General features: G+C 41.9%; 1 protein-coding gene across 2 annotated transcripts in view; it reads left to right on the forward strand.

The window, feature by feature from the left end:
- pemt (phosphatidylethanolamine N-methyltransferase) overlaps positions 1 to 16,437 on the forward strand; it is a 111,298-nt gene that overhangs the window by 78,843 nt on the left and 16,018 nt on the right. Inside the window, exons 5-6 of one of the 2 annotated variants that reach the window (XM_036129267.1) lie at positions 6,413 to 6,524; positions 6,718 to 6,816. In XM_036129267.1, the coding sequence (XP_035985160.1) occupies positions 6,413 to 6,524; positions 6,718 to 6,751 (146 nt within the window). In that variant the 3' untranslated portion in view covers positions 6,752 to 6,816. Of the gene's footprint in view, positions 1 to 6,412; positions 6,525 to 6,717; positions 6,817 to 16,437 lie in introns of those variants that run through there. The other variant, XM_012869266.3, reaches the window with a different exon arrangement.

Genomic DNA, 16,437 nt, shown 5'->3' on the forward strand with positions numbered 1-16,437 from the left:
TCATTTACCAATCCATCCCTGAAATCCAGCTGCTGTATCAGTGCTCGCATGCCTATAAAGATTTATGTTCAGCTCCTGTAACTTCTCAGCAGTGAGTTTTCGTGGCGTGAAAGCTGCAAAATTTAAGACACCGTCTGTGTGTGTTATTCTGAACGTCTTATTGGCACTATATTCAATCCTATGACTCACACTGACCCGAGGATGCAGTGTGCACAACACAGGGCAAAGAGAGATATCCAGTTCAAATTAAATTATCATGCTGTTATGTTGGCCATCTGGCCTTGGATCTAAACACAGATCAACAGTGCAGTCACCATTCCTCAGACTCGCTCGTTTTCATGCCAGTTAAACAATGTAAACTTGTTATGCAGGAAAACAGAAATGCAACCCAGATTAGCTTTTAGATCTGAATAGAGTACCAGTTGTCACTTGGCAGGTCAAAAATTGAGGTTAGCTATATTGCTGCAGGCCAGTTGAATCTGGGTGTCCATAGAATGCCAAGCAGGTATGTTTATGTAATCACCTGCTTTTTTTTCCACTATTTCTGTGCTGCTAAAATGAACATACATCATGTAAATTGTTATGTAATTTGGACTTCACCTGCACCCATTTTGCAGAAAACAGGGCGGGCAGCAACAAATGCGTAATTCAGCCCCTTTTTACTGTACCTGCTAGCGGCTGAGTTGTTTTTGTGTGTGTATGAATATTTCTGTCTGGCTGCGCAGGGGAGGCATCGGAGAAATATTCAAATGTGCACATCCTGTTATTCTTATCCCACCAAATGGGTCAGGGGATATTTGTGTGTTTGTGCTCGGGCACAATACGGGGAACCTATTACATAGCAAAATGTAGTAAGTGTACACGTTTCAGTGAGGAGTGTCCTAGTTTGGCTGACCTGACATCCAACAGTGTTGAAAATATTATTTCTAGTAGAAATAAAATTTTTGCTATTTAAGCGCTTCATTCTTCGAGTTTATACTGAATTCCAATTGAGTGCCCAAGCCAAGTGAAAAGCTGTTAATAGACTATACCAACACTTCTAAGTTATCTTCTTGTCATGATCTGCACCTGTTTGTTTTTTTGTTAATTGCACAATTGTTGTAGGTAACTGTATTACAGTATTTAAGGCCTAGTCTACTCGTAGCTGGGTATCTGGGAAAACTGAAAAATTTCATGCGGTTATGCCTTTCATCCACACGTAAACGGCGTTTTACATCCCAAAAAAACGAACGATTCTGAAAACTCCGGGCAAAGTGGAGATTTCTAAAAACTCATTTTTTGAGCCTACGTGTGTACATGACAAGACGTGTTAGGGTCCGCAGCATCATAGCGCTGACGTCTCAGATGCGGCCATTATTCCAGACTTGGCCATACAGTGGAGTAAAGAAATTATTGCTGTCAAAGAGATGCTGATTTCTATGTTGTTGTTGTGATTGTTGTGTTAATATGTGTCTAAGCAATGTTTAACTGGACAAATTCACTAACCTACGGCATCTCTGGTCGTTTATTTCCAACTGATGTTACCTCGGCAACCACACAGCATTTCCTCTCTTCACCTCAGTATCAATACTTCAAAGTAAAAGCATACGTGGAACATTATAAACATTACGGTTGGTTCAGACAATTTTTTTGCTCATGTGTTTGTAAAGCACGTGTTTACGAGGTAGTTCCAGGTTGCTGTTGTCATGATTCTGCCCTGCCTTCCCTTTTTTCCACATCGTCTGTTGTCACTTGGGCCGGCTGGCGGGCACGAGCAGCTGCACCGGTGGCAGCTTGTTTACCTCTTCTCTTTCGTCTGTGTTGTTCCCTTTATATGCTGGGCTCCCACAGTCATCCAGAGCCAAATAATGAGAAAGCCTTTGTTTGTCAGTAGGTGTCCAGTGTTCTTGCTTGCCCGTGCCTGTTTTTTGACCAGGTTCTCATCCCTGGATTTCCTTGTCTTGCCCTCGTTCAGACGCCTCACCGGCTTCTGCTCGCTGGACGTGGCCTGAACTGTTTTCATTCACTCCTCACTGGATGTTTAAACAGAAAACAGTGAAAGGTACATTTCTGAGCCGTTTTGCTGGGTCTGGAAATTATTTCATTCTTCAAGGGGGTGCAACAGAAAACATTTAAGAATCACTGGGTTAAAATGAGCCATTAAGCTTAGATCAACTGGATAGATAACTTATTGTTTCCTTTACCCTGTATGCTGTTGTTTTTTATGAATGAGTGACTGTCATGGCAACATTCCACACAGTGTCCATATGGGTTCTTTTTTATCCATTGCTACAAGCATTTACAGTGAAGGTCAATACATTATTTTTTTTCTCACAGCGCTGCAAGAAAAATAAACAACATTGGACTTCCTCATTCCTGCAGCCCTGTTTTCTCGGAGCTTGTCCTTGACACGTCCTCTGGGCCGGATCGTCCAACAATATTCTGGCTTCAGTTGCAGGAACCTGGGAGATGTACTGGCCTGATAGAACTTTGTTCTTGCCATGTCATCCAAAATAACACGTTCCTTTGTTCTTTTGGAATTATTCCACAGATTGTAGCTTTGACAGAGATTTTTACATTCTCTTAGTAAAGAGGTTGTTTGGTTTATATACGAGGGATGGAGGGTTTTTAATGTTAAAAAGCAACCAGTTATAATGTCTGGTGTAGTATCATAACAATGACCTTAGTGACGCCACTCAAGCGAACTGTGTTAAATGATTTTGGGTCATTTTACATCCACTACATTATCCTCTTACTGTTAAGTTTGTGGCATCACAAAGACATGCCACACTCTTCAAAATAAAAGCACTTCATCTATGATTTACTCAAAAATTCAAGATCAACTATTTATTACTATTTTTTGTAGCTTTCTTTTAATAACAATTTCCTTTTACTTCATCCATGCCCCCTAATTATAAGAAGCTAACCGACTCATCACTGTGAAAAGCTTCACGTGTAATGTTCTGTTCTGGTTCTTGCTGATATTTTGGTTAAGTTAGCTTTCCTGCTTTAAGGGTTAGTTCTGTTTCTAGTTTTTATTGTGTTGGAATCATGTTTAGCTTGTTTACTGTTGTAGTTATCTGGTCTTTATTAGTTTTTATTAAAGCTGGTGTTTCTCTCAGTCACTTCCCCTTCTTTAATCACTGTCACCTGTCCTAGTTAATTAGAGCCACTTGGTTTCACCTGTCCTGCTGCCTATTTAAACCCTCCTCAGTTTTCTGTTGGTTGCCGGAACTTCACACATGTACCATTGCTCATGCCTCCTGTTTCCCTGCGGTAAGATCCATCCAGCATTCTGTGTTTTGCCTGATCCTATTCTGTTTTTTGAGTCTGCCTGCACCCTGTTTACATTTTTGGTTTTTTGCTTGGATTACCGCTTTGAACTCAGCTCTGGACTATTTTTCTGTACACCTGTCTGATCCATCCTCATCGTCTCTTAAATAAACCATGTCAAGCATTACTTTAAGTGTCTGATTGAAAACCGGGTTCATCTCCACTCCAGTTCATTACAGTAAGTTCCGGCCAAAATATCATGAACCCGTCACAGACACTTTCTTTTTTTTTCGCTCTGGAGGAGACAGCACGCCTTAAAGCAGTGAGAACGCCGTTCCAGGACTCGAGGATGGCGATTCCCCTCCCTGGAACCGGTCCGCGCCGTTATGAGGCTCCTCAACCCCGGACCGACAAGATGTCAGCCCGCTCCTGGGGTTCCCGTCGTGGGCGCCAGCAAGACTCGCAGAAAGCCTTCCAAGCCGACGCCTCGCATCAAGTCAGCGGGGGTCGATGCGGCCCTGCGCAGGTCCAGCAGCGGCCCACTCCCCAGCCAAGGTTTGAACGTTTTGCAGCTGAGCTGACTCCCTCGGCAAAGCAACGGGCGGCCGAGTTGCTCTACTCTGCGGAGGAAGCAGGGGCGTGTATAAGACGTCTGAGGATGGTGTACAGGCCCCAGCTGCAGCCTGTGATCAGCCAATTTTCGGGTGATTGTTTGGATGTAACGCCTCCAGTGCCGGCTCCACGCAGCTTTAAAGCACAGCCTCCAGTGCCGGCTCCACGCAGCTTTAAAGCACAGCCTCCAGTGCCGGCTCCACGCAGCTTTAAAGCACAGCCTCCAGTGCCGGCTCCACGCAGCTTTAAAGCACAGCCTCCAGTGCCGGCTCCACGCAGCTTTAAAGCACAGCCTCCAGTGCCGGCTCCACGCAGCTTTAAGGCACTTTCTCCATTGTCCTGTAGCCAGGTCCTGCCCTTAGCAGCCTGTAGCCAGGTCCTGCCCTTAGCAGCCTGTAGCCAGGTCCTGCCCTTAGCAGCCTGTAGCCAGGTCCTGCCCTTAGCAGCCTGTAGCCAGGCCCTGCCCTTAGCAGCCTGTAGCCAGGCCCTGCCCTTAGCAGCCTGTAGCCAGGCCCTGCCCTTAGCAGCCTGTAGCCAGGCCCTGCCCTTAGCAGCCTGTAGCCAGGCCCTGCCCTTAGCAGCCTGTAGCCAGGCCCTGCCCTTAGCAGCCTGTAGCCAGGCCCTGCCCTTAGCAGCCTGTAGCCAGGCCCTGCCCTTAGCAGCCTGTAGCCAGGCCCTGCCTTTAGCCGCCTGTAGCCAGGCCCTGCCTTTAGCCGCCTGTAGCCAGGCCCTGCCTTTAGCCGCCTGTAGCCAGGCCCTGCCTTTAGCCGCCTGTAGCCAGGCCCTGCCTTTAGCCGCCTGTAGCCAGGCCCTGCCTTTAGCCGCCTGTAGCCAGGCCCTGCCTTTAGCCGCCTGTAGCCAGGCCCTGCCTTTAGCCGCCTGTAGCCAGGCCCTGCCTTTAGCCGCCTGTAGCCAGGCCCTGCCTTTAGCCGCCTGTAGCCAGGCCCTGCCTTTAGCCGCCTGTAGCCAGGCCCTGCCTTTAGCCGCCTGTAGCCAGGCCCTGCCTTTAGCCGCCTGTAGCCAGGCCCTGCCTTTAGCCGCCTGTAGCCAGGCCCTGCCTTTAGCCGCCTGTAGCCAGGCCCTGCCTTTAGCCGCCTGTAGCCAGGCCCTGCCTTTAGCCGCCTGTAGCCAGGCCCTGCCTTTAGCCGCCTGTAGCCAGGCCCTGCCTTTAGCCGCCTGTAGCCAGGCCCTGCCTTTAGCCGCCTGTAGCCAGGCGCCCCCTTTAGCCGCCTGTAGTCAGGCGCCCCCTTTAGCCGCCTGTAGTCAGGTGCCTGTTTCTGTTTTCTTTCTCTCCAGGCGTTGGCCTCCGAGGGTCTTGCTCCGCCGAAGGCTTCCGGGGGCTCAGCTCCGCCACCGGCCGCCGAAAGCCCTGGTCCGCCGACGGCCTCCTGAAGTCCTGTCTCGCCTGGGCCTTCCTCCGGGACGACCGCCAGAGATCCTGGTTCGTCCTCCGGGACACTCGCCGGATCTCCTGACTCGTCGGGGTCGTCCTCCGGGACGCCCACCAGACTCTTGTTTTGTTCTGTTCTCTGATTGTTTCTCTGTTTTCGCCCTGTGGGTTGTTTTTGTTTGGACTCTGTCCACCCGGTCTAATCTGGATTTTTTTTTTTTTCCCTTTTTATTTAAGGACGTCTGGAATCCGCCCTTGAGGGAGGGGCTCTGTAATGTTCTGTTCTGGTTCTTGCTGATATTTTGGTTAAGTTAGCTTTCCTGCTTTAAGGGTTAGTTCTGTTTCTAGTTTTTATTGTGTTGGAATCATGTTTAGCTTGTTTACTGTTGTAGTTATCTGGTCTTTATTAGTTTTTATTAAAGCTGGTGTTTCTCTCAGTCACTTCCCCTTCTTTAATCACTGTCACCTGTCCTAGTTAATTAGAGCCACTTGGTTTCACCTGTCCTGCTGCCTATTTAAACCCTCCTCAGTTTTCTGTTGGTTGCCGGAACTTCACACATGTACCATTGCTCATGCCTCCTGTTTCCCTGCGGTAAGATCCATCCAGCATTCTGTGTTTTGCCTGATCCTATTCTGTTTTTTGAGTCTGCCTGCACCCTGTTTACATTTTTGGTTTTTTGCTTGGATTACCGCTTTGAACTCAGCTCTGGACTATTTTTCTGTACACCTGTCTGATCCATCCTCATCGTCTCTTAAATAAACCATGTCAAGCATTACTTTAAGTGTCTGATTGAAAACCGGGTTCATCTCCACTCCAGTTCATTACATCACGCTGAATAGTTAGGGTGACCTAATAGCCCTTAGCGGTGGTATATTTACCAAAAATAAACAACATTTTTAAGTTTTGTAGGCTAGTGACTTGTCACTGTTCAATGATTAAAATAGCACATCTTTTCCATATAAATGAATAAGCATTCAACTACAGCCATTATATTTCCAAAGAAAATTCCTGACACTAGTCTTTTTTTGTTTTGTTTATTTTTCACTAAAATGTTTATTATCCTTTAAGAGCAGCTGCAAAAAGTGTACTAAATCTGACAGATGCAGTTTGTTTCAAAGAAATGCTTTGATCCAAGGTTTGTGTGTTTTATTGTGTAGGAGACTACTTTGGCATACTGATGGATGAGAAGGTGACTGGTTTTCCCTTCAACCTCACAGAGAACCCAATGTACTGGGGCAGCACCGCCAACTACCTCGGCCTTGCACTCATGTAAGTAAACCTGTCCGTTATAGCTGGTGGAGTTATTGCAGATAATTTGCTGTTAAACACCAAGGCGATTCAAACCTCAGCAGAACTTATGTGTTAACCAGGCTGATGTGCGTCAAACAAAGTTCTAAATAAAGACAGCGCGTGCATACCTAATGAACTCCCAACCTAAAAATGGAAAATGTTTTTCTCCAAGTGGCAAGTCGCTGCTGAAAAGGGTGGCAAGGTAAAGAAGTTTTACGTGTGCTTGCGTCTCCATGACAACTGTGACAACATGGCTGGGAGATCAACGTGCGTGGTTGCCAGGCAAGCTTTGTGGAGTTGATGAACCAGACTCTAATAAAAGCTGCCAGCCTCCTCTTTCCCCTCTCTGTTTTTGACTCTTTTTGTCCTTACGGTTGAGGCTAGTCGGAATTAGGGTCACGTGTTGGATATGCTTCCAAGCTCTGAATGCTTAGACCTGCTTCAGTTTGCGTCTATCTACGTCTTCAAATGAATCCCTATTTTTTGCTTGCTCAGCTGAGATGCAGTGCCCCAAACAATGAACAGGCATCCTGGAAAAAGATTTTTTAACCCCCCAAATTATTTATTTTGCAGTGTGTGGATAGTCATACCGAAACTTCAGTTTCAGAGATAAAGAGATAAATCAAATGAGTAATGCTGAAAATTAAAGGTAATGTGATTAACCGAAGGGCTGCACAGTGGGGTAGTTGGTAGCACTGTTGCCTTGCTGCAAGAATGTCTTAGGTTCAATTCCCGGCATAATGATTTTCAGCATGTAGTTTGCCTGTTCTCCCTGTGCATTGCTGGGTTCTCTCCAGGTACTCCTGCTTCCTCGTGTTACAGGTCCAAAAATGACTTTAGGGTAAAGTTAATTTCCCTTAGGTATGTGTGCGTGCATTATTGTCTGTCCTGTGTGTCACTGTGATGGACTGGTGACCCGTCCAGGGTATATATGCCCTGCCTCCCATATAATAACCGCTGGAGGCACCAACACACCTGCAAAGCTGCACTGATAAGCTCTTATAGACAATGGCTGGATGATTATCAGAAGGGCTTCTAGTAATATTAAAGAGGTTTTATTTTGCAAATGTATTCCCCAAAAGCCAAATTACCTGGGCCATGACGATATTTATAAGCGCAATCCGAGAGTGAAACATCAATGAGGGTGAATACTTTTTATAGGCTTTGTAGGTAGAGGTGGGCTTAGAGATACGGTGAATTCGAGTATCATCTGTATCACAATTAAATTTTCACTTGAATGTACAGAATATATCACCAAGAGGAGGTAGATATGTGATCAACAGAAAATTGGTTGAGGGGTGTGCCAGTAGCACAACTCTGGGATCAAGTAAGGTGGTGAGGGAGGCGACAATAAATGCCTCAGTAAAATGTCACTTCTTCTGCTGCCTGTGGTTTGATCCCTGTTTGGCCTCGCTGACGTTTCTGAAATGGGACAAACTTTTACCCCTAATTAAAGCAAAACAATTCTCATCCACTTGTTCTGGCAGCTAAAATATTTGGGTCACATAACCACATTAACTGTAAAATAAAAGTTGGCATGAATTAACACATGGCTGGTCTGCACTGTAAAAGACATCTTTGTTTTTAGAAGTAAAAGGCATCTAGCCATACCCAATGCTTTTCAACATCAGTCTTAGTATATATTACATTTTGTGTTTATAGATTTATTGTAGCCAAATGCAATTTGAACCTACTGATTGTTGCGGGGGTCGGTCATCATTTGATAGTGAGAAACAAGCAAAATGTGACTGGCGTACAGTCACTGACAGCTGTTTGATGATTTATAGCTCTGCTTGGATTCCTGGAGATAATCAAACGATACTAAAAAAAAAAAGATTATAAAGATCGCAAAGACTCCTTAAGTGTTTTCATAGGGCACATTAACAGAAAAAGTAGTTATTTATTTCTACCACTAATGCTTTTTTGGTCAAATATTTCATAAAGGTTTTCTTTTTGTTACTACTTGTACAGTACTTGTTGTTTTATGGATTTGCCAAACATACGTTTTGTCTACATGATTCCATCCACAAATAAAGAATAACACTAGGACCCCCCCTGTGACTTTTTTGTCAACTATGAATGAGAAGTCGGAGGCTATTAAAGATAAAACCCTCTCAGTTCGCTAAACCCCATCAGCTAATTCTGATGAATGTTTTTTTTGTCTCTTGCACATAAGACCTATTGCCTTTCTGTTTGTGTGAACTGGCCATTAAATGAGCTGACACCTATTAGAAAATGTACTGAGACTGTTGCATTAGCACAAACTGAACAGAGCCGTGTAAATAAAACGCAATCCAAAAATAGCTGTGTTATGTTTTTCTTTTTAGAGATTATTTTAGGCCATGTCAACAAACTGGGAACGTAGGGCTCATTTTATCCAACAGCTACAGCTATTACTACCAACATACCGGATAAACAATAACCCTATTTATTGCCGTGCGAAACTATTTTTGCAGTAATGTTATTCTTTGTCCTGGGATGTTCAAAATATAGAAAAATATATAAGTTATCAAGGGAAAGGCTCAGTGGGAAAAATAGCCTTGCAATCCAAACGTTGTGGGGTTTATTCCAAATTCCTCCTGTCGGGCCGTAAAGACCATTGCCGGGAAACAAGAAAAGAGCATTGCTCTACTTTTTAGATTAGAGCAGCTGTAGAGCGCCCTATTGGACACGTTTCGTTCAGTAAAACCTTTTTCTCATTCTTGCAACTAAAATTGCTAATTATATGAAGATCACTGCTCTCCTTTTTTATAATTCTGTGTATTGTTGTATTAATATGTTCATGCTAGTAAGTGCGAATGGGTGAGTGTGGCTTTAGGATAATTTTTTGTTTTTTTGTTTTTGTAGTCCCTGTAAAACAAATCATCCGGATGGGCAAAATAGTGTAGTAGTATAGTATAGTCTCCCCATACTTTCTTTAAAAAATGACAGTATCCCAGTGTGGGGTTATATTATATATGTTTGCTGCACATAAAACATAAAATGATAAGGATGGCCAAGCTTTACAATTTACAATATCCAGATGTTTAGCTGCAGTGTGAAAATTCTGAAATCTCCTCTCGGTTTGTAATCGTTTTGTCATATTCCCCTACCTTCCATTCTTATTCGCACTTTTTTGACAACCCCCTCCAGGAAATTTGTTTTAGCGGGACTGTTTTCACCAAGTGCATGATAGCTGTGGTAAATTCTACTCTATGGTTACATCATAGACATTCATCATGTGGCGGGCCTGGGGTCTCCGAGCAAGACAGAACAAAGATGCTCTGATTCTAAGAAGATCACTCTGTGCTCAGGGCCACATCACGCCCTCAAACTCTGTGCTACCCCTTTGGTGCTCAGCTACACACTGCAGGGTAGGGACTCAGATCAGAAGTCTGAAGTGAAGCTGAGAATGAGCTGTTCTGACACACAATCTTAAAATCCATCTCAAGATAGCTTCCTAGACAAAGATGGCATTCATGGTTATGTTCGCCTCTGCAGCAGCTTAGTGTCTGGTTCGGTTTGCACCTAAAGAACCAGTTAGAAAGCAACAAAAAAGTGCAGAAGTATCCAAAATAATGAAGAAGCTAAATGTGCAGCACCCACCAGTCTGACCCTCTGTTGATGCAGACTTAAAGGTGCTATGACGTCACTGTATAAACCATTTCTTGTAGTTGATATTGCAGCATATTTCAATTTTCCAAAGAATTTCATTAAAAAAATAATATCAGCTTGTTTGTTTTGTCAGGCCAAATGTCCCTCATTAGTATAAGGCAAGGCAAGGCAAGGCAAATTTATTTATATAGCACAATTCAGTACAGAGACAATGCAAAGTGCTTTACATGATTAAAATATAGGAATAAAAGCAAAAGGGTTGGGTATGTTAATTATATGCAGCTCTAACAAGTTGACTTCATTCTGATTGGCTAAAACCATATTTGGAAAACCAGTCAAACGCAGAACACCACCTTACCCCTTCATCCACACCTCCCTTCTCGGTCCAACACTCTGTTACAAATGTATTATTATGGTTTTATGGCTGGTTGAAGTGTTTGTGTTGTAGAACGTTGGATAGGCGAGGCCAAGCTGACCAAAGGCTTTAACCTGACGGCGCGATTCAGCCAATGGGTCCGAAATTCAACGCCAATAGACCGCATCCTTACATTTGAAAGCATTTAGAAGTCAAATAAATTTACGAGTAATGACAGCGTGGTCGCCACCTTCCATGTTGGTACAGAAGCTTTTTTTCAAAATCTGTTTGTTTGAAAACCACAACTTAAATTCCCCCACAGGACATCGTCTTCAGTAAAGTCCCCACAAATGAACTTCGACGACTCTCCTGTAACTCTCTCATCCTTCAGGAGTCAGTGGAACCTTCATCCATTTTAGACTTCCTTTAGACATATCAGCTCATCTTTTTAGTAACTGCGGTGAAGTTAGTATGAGGCTGATTATGGGATATCCGTGCTCCGTGCTGGGACTGCCTTCTGTTCGAGCCGATACAGAGAGGCTGACCTGGGGCTGGCGCTCCTTCGGCTTCCTCCCTTCACGTGGAGCAGTCAGACATGCTAGCGAGACTCAAGGCCAGTGCATCAGCTGAGGGGAGGGGGAAGTGGAGTGGGAAGGCTGTACATTTGATGGTGTGCTCTGATTGGAGAATATTACGTAGAAAGACAAACAGTTTTCTGGTCTGACCGTTTTTTTTTACCAAGCAGCAAAGCTGACCACCATTGAACAGGTCCTTTGATATTCACTTTTGACATTCACATTGCCTCATCAGTGCACAACAGACCATATTATACCCCCAAAACCTCAGAAAAATTATATTTGTTGCCATGGCCCCTTTAATGCACTGCAGACATGCCTCCATATAAAATAGTTGCCTTTTAAATAACTTCTCAAACCATTTTTAAACACCCAAATAATAAGCAACTCGTCCTCCCACAGTGACAACTTCCACACTGAAAGATGTTGTCGTTACACAACCTAAAATCAGATTGGATTTTTGAGTTCCTGACAGGCCGGACACTGGTCAAAGGGTGACTCTTGATCAGGTGGTTTTGCTGTGCAGATGTTTCTACTTTTTCACTTACAAAGTACAGTTGCTGAACTGTTAGCACTGGGTCAGTTCGTCCTTTTGTCAACTTGGCCATCTCATATGAAAATGTTGCCATTTTGTCCCAGCTGGATTCCATTTCATACCAAACAACTAATTAATGGAAATCAGGTTATTTCTCTTAGCAGTTTTAGTTCAATTATGAAGATCAATGTAAATATGTTCAAAAGATTTCTTTTAAATATGACTAAACAAAATAATTAGATGCCTCCTGTTGATAGATATTATTTAATGGAGAGTTTAAAAAAAAGCAACAACAATTTTATGAAAGAGTTAAGGGCTTCGATTTCACTTGCATTTTTTAAATTGGACTGTTAATCACACTCCAGAGATAAGAGAGATTGTGCCTTATTTCTTCATGTGACAAAGTGAATTTATGTAAGTAAATGGATAATGGGATTTCAATCAAATTATGATTTTGACTTTTTATAGGATCTGTAGGGGTAACTTGCATAGTCTGAAATATTTCTAAATCATGACCCACAGATAAGTCCACAGAGAATGTTTTCGCATCTCCACCAGGGTCATGTCTTTAAGGGCTGGTTTGATGAGTAAAATGTTCAGGGTTTAAGCTCGAAGCAGCTTTTCATCAAGTCTGACATGTCCACATCCGGGCGCAGTTGAGACAGGTGTTTCAACTCCACCTCTAAAAAATGTAAAACGCCAGCTTTTTTTCTTAATTGGCTCACAAGAGGAGACTTTATTGTTTCACAAACAATCCCTCATTTTTTTTTTTTTTTTTTTTTTTTTTTTTTGCTCAATTATATAGGGTTTTACAGCTATTTAAACACACCTGATGAGATTTAAAGGTCCTCTAAACATGGCGTGTGTTTAAAAAGGAGGACATCATATCCCGTGCACAATCGAGGTTATGTTTTGCTGTGTGCAATATTGATTCAATGCAGTGCACAATGCACAATGGTACATTTTGATGATACATGGGGTAAATATGTTGACTAAAATTATTTAATATCCATAAGGAGTTCTACAATCGAAATCAGAACATTTATTTGACCAGATTGTATTTTATGAGGTGAAAAACATAATTGGCAGTTTTGGCACATGTGGCTAAACTGTGCCAAAATCACAGCTTTAGTTATAGTCAAGATGTGACTCTTGATTCTGTGCCTAAGTTTTTAAAAAGGTTTTTCATGGTGTTTTATAATGTTCAGTTAGAAGAAAACCAGGCATAGTAACAATTGCAATAGTGGTTCCACTGGAAAATTGTTATTTTATGCATCACTGTTACACAGGTAACAAATATTTGCATTTATACTTTATAACTAAGGAGCTGTACTTGATTCATATCAGGCATGTAATTTAAGTTGGAAATTGCTCCTAAAACCGAAACCTTTAGAGCTTAAGGTAAAACCATAATTTAGCCTGAAATTCATCCCTCAGATCTTACTTGGCTTTCTTTTTACTCCACTAACATATTTTAAACAACACAAACTGCTTGTCCGTCTGAACAGAATTTAGATTCTATGCTGTCGACTTTGTTGTTCATATAATTTTCACCGCCTGCTTCATATTTCTTGTAGTACTACAAAAAGCAATTACTTTGGAAATCTGATTGGCTGGTGACAAAACGGTGATTTGAATGATATTGATGAGCAACACTTGTAAATTACTTTTTCCATTTTGCCATCAAAGAAAATTGCTTATTGGTCTGAGAATGCCTCACAGGATATGCCCGGTGATAGATCTTTTTGTCATTAAATCTCATTCAAATGTCATTGATTGGAAATTTTCCATTTACTCCCCATAACTTAATGGGCTGTTGAGAAGGTTTAATCTTGGCCATTTCAGGAGGCTATCTTTACTGTGTAGTATGGCATCATATTCAATGAATTACAATATTATTGAAAAGTTTATACGTTTCAGTAAATCAATGGACTAAGTGGGATTAATTACATTCCGATCAATGTTTTCAAGCTTGTATTTCTGTTAAAGCAGCACCATGTAAGTTTTGACCCAAGTATTAGCTTAATTTGACATATACAATTATTTTTCAGGTCAATATACAGCACTTGGTGAATATGAATGCTCCATGCGGGGTGCCCTTCTCAAAAACCTAATTATGTAACTTCAGAGGGTTGGTTCCATCACTGAATGGGTCATGTGACCTAGGTTACGGCAGTCTGAGCTCAGACTGCTGTAACAACAAAACAAAACAGATATGACACTTGCCTGATGAGGGCGATGCGTTATTTTAAGTCCCCAAATCTTGTTCCATCAACAGATCATTTAAACTTGCCTGCTGAAATCAAAGACAATTACACTAATTTCAAGTAAATTTTACTCACTATTAGCTCCCTTTTTGCAATGTGGGTTCCCCCTGGGTCCACCAGCTTTCTCCTACAGTCCAAAAAACGGGACTCCTAAGTTAATTTGTTGCTCTATAATTTCCCTTAGGTGTGCGTGTGTGTGAGTGTGTGTGTCCATGTTTTTATGTCCTGTGTGTCCCCATGTTTTGCCATGTGATGGACTAGCAACCTGTTCAGGTCTTGCCCAATGACCACTGGAGACACATCCGCAACGCTGCAAGGACGAGCCAAAAATACATCCTGGTATACTTCAGCAATAGTGTTGTTTTGCCTGGTTTGTAGACAACACAACTTCCAACCTAATCAGCAAAGCTTGTGCCACATGCCCCGTGATGAAAAACAAGTGGGACATAAATTTGGCCTTGATATTAATCGGGTTATATCGATGTCTGGAACTCCAATCAGAACGGGTGTTTATACGGAGAAAAAGAATGTTTTGTCCTGTTTTGATGGATTTGCTTCACAATTTTAGAGAGAAGGTTATTTTAAATCATGGACTGTTTTTGGTATTGAGAAAAGATCATTTTGCTCCTTTTGCCATTTCTCACCTTTGTGATTCGTGTTGTTTCTTTTCCAACTTTGCTGAGATTGAGATGGTTCCATCTCATCCTCATAAGGATGTCGCTGCTGTATTGTTTGATCATGGGTCATATTCAATCATATTTCACGCAAGCTTACTTGATGAAACAAGGATGGATTAAAACCAAAATAACTCAAAATGTGTAAAATTAAGGCTTTAGATAGCAGTCTACAACTAAAAGAAATCACTAATGAGATTATTGAATCTTATGACAATAAGATTAACAAAGTTAATAAAGATACTTAATTAAAGACAAGGAAGCCTATTTAAAGTGAATGAAATTGTGTATCTTTAGTTAATAAAGAGAGACAGGAAGTAATAAAAATTAGTCAGAAATTGCTACAACTACACAAGTGCGAAGTGAAAAGAAGCCTGCTTGGATTTTGATAAGCACATGACTGTGAACCAACACCTCTTCATTTTCTTTAATTAGAAGATGTTGGCACTCCTAGTCTTTAATGAAACTGAAAGCTAAGGCTGTTAAATTTTGTTTGATGACTCACTGAATAAAAAAAATTATTTAAAAATATTGAAGTCTTTTAATGATGAAGCACACAAACTGCTAGTGCTCTACAGTATTAGATTGTTTCTTCAACATATAATAAATGTTGCTGTATAAATACCAGCCGATCGTAGAGACAGGATAGCCATTTAAAACAAATATATCAGCCTGCTAGCACTACCTATGAACCTAGTGATGGTCTAAAGGTTTTGCAGTATTTAATATGTTGTGCTTTCTGACAAGAATTTAGATTTTTTTTGTTGTTTAATGTAGAATATTTTAACACATTTCAAGGGCTGTGATTAGTTAATACACTAAATTTCTCCATTGGTCAGTGCTATTATGTACTGGTGCCTAGGAAGGCCGAATTTATTGGAAAATATCATCACAATATCTTTGTGTGCAATAATCAGTAGAAATGCATGCTTTACACCCCAGCAATCTGACACCTGCTGGAGGTGCCATGTTAAATTAGAATTAGCAACAAACTCACTTTCTTTGGTTGTATTAAGTCATACATTGGGCAACTACTCACATGCACAACAGCCTTATAGAAACCATGCTGTGGACACAGAGACAAAGCAAAATACATGTAATTGTCCAACAGAGTTTGCACCATTTTCATGCCCCTTGAACTTTTCCACATATTGTAATATTACAACCACAAACATAATATATTGTATTGAAAAATTATGTGAAAGACCAACACAAAGTGATATACAAATAAACTGAAAGGGCAATTTTGCAAAAAAAAAAAAAACCCTATTCAATACTTTGTGGAACCATGTTTTGCTGCAATTACAAGTTGCAAGTATTTTAGGGTATGTCTTTACCAGCTTTGCACATCTAGTGACTGAAGCTTTTGCCCATTCTTCTTATTTTTGTGAAAAACAGTTTTCTTACCACAGATTTCTATATTTAGGGTCGTCGTTTTGCTGGAAGGTGGACCTCCACCCCAGTCTCAAGTCTGTTGCAGACTCCAACAGGTTTTCTTCTAAGTTCGCCCTGTATTTGGCTCCATCCATCTTTCCATCAACTCTGATCATTTTCCCTGTCTCTGCTGAAGAGAAGCACCCCCAGAGCTTGATGCTGCCACCATCATCTTTGACAGTGGGGATGGTGTGTTGAGAGTGATGTGCAGTGTTAGTTCTTTGCCAAACTTTGTATTTTGCATTTTGGCCAAAAATGTTCAAGTGTGGTCTCATCTGACCCCAAAGCACCTTTTCCACATGTGTGCTGTGTCTCCATCATAGCTTCTAGAAGAACTGCTAACTGGACTTCTTCTGGTTTTCTTTTAACAATGGCTTTCTTCTTGCCACTCTTCCATAAAGACCACATAGTGCACGAATAATAGTTATCCTGTGGACAGATTCCCCCACCTGAGCTGA

Source organism: Fundulus heteroclitus, unplaced genomic scaffold (assembly GCF_011125445.2).
Source record: "Fundulus heteroclitus isolate FHET01 unplaced genomic scaffold, MU-UCD_Fhet_4.1 scaffold_151, whole genome shotgun sequence".
NCBI lineage: Eukaryota > Metazoa > Chordata > Actinopteri > Cyprinodontiformes > Fundulidae > Fundulus > Fundulus heteroclitus.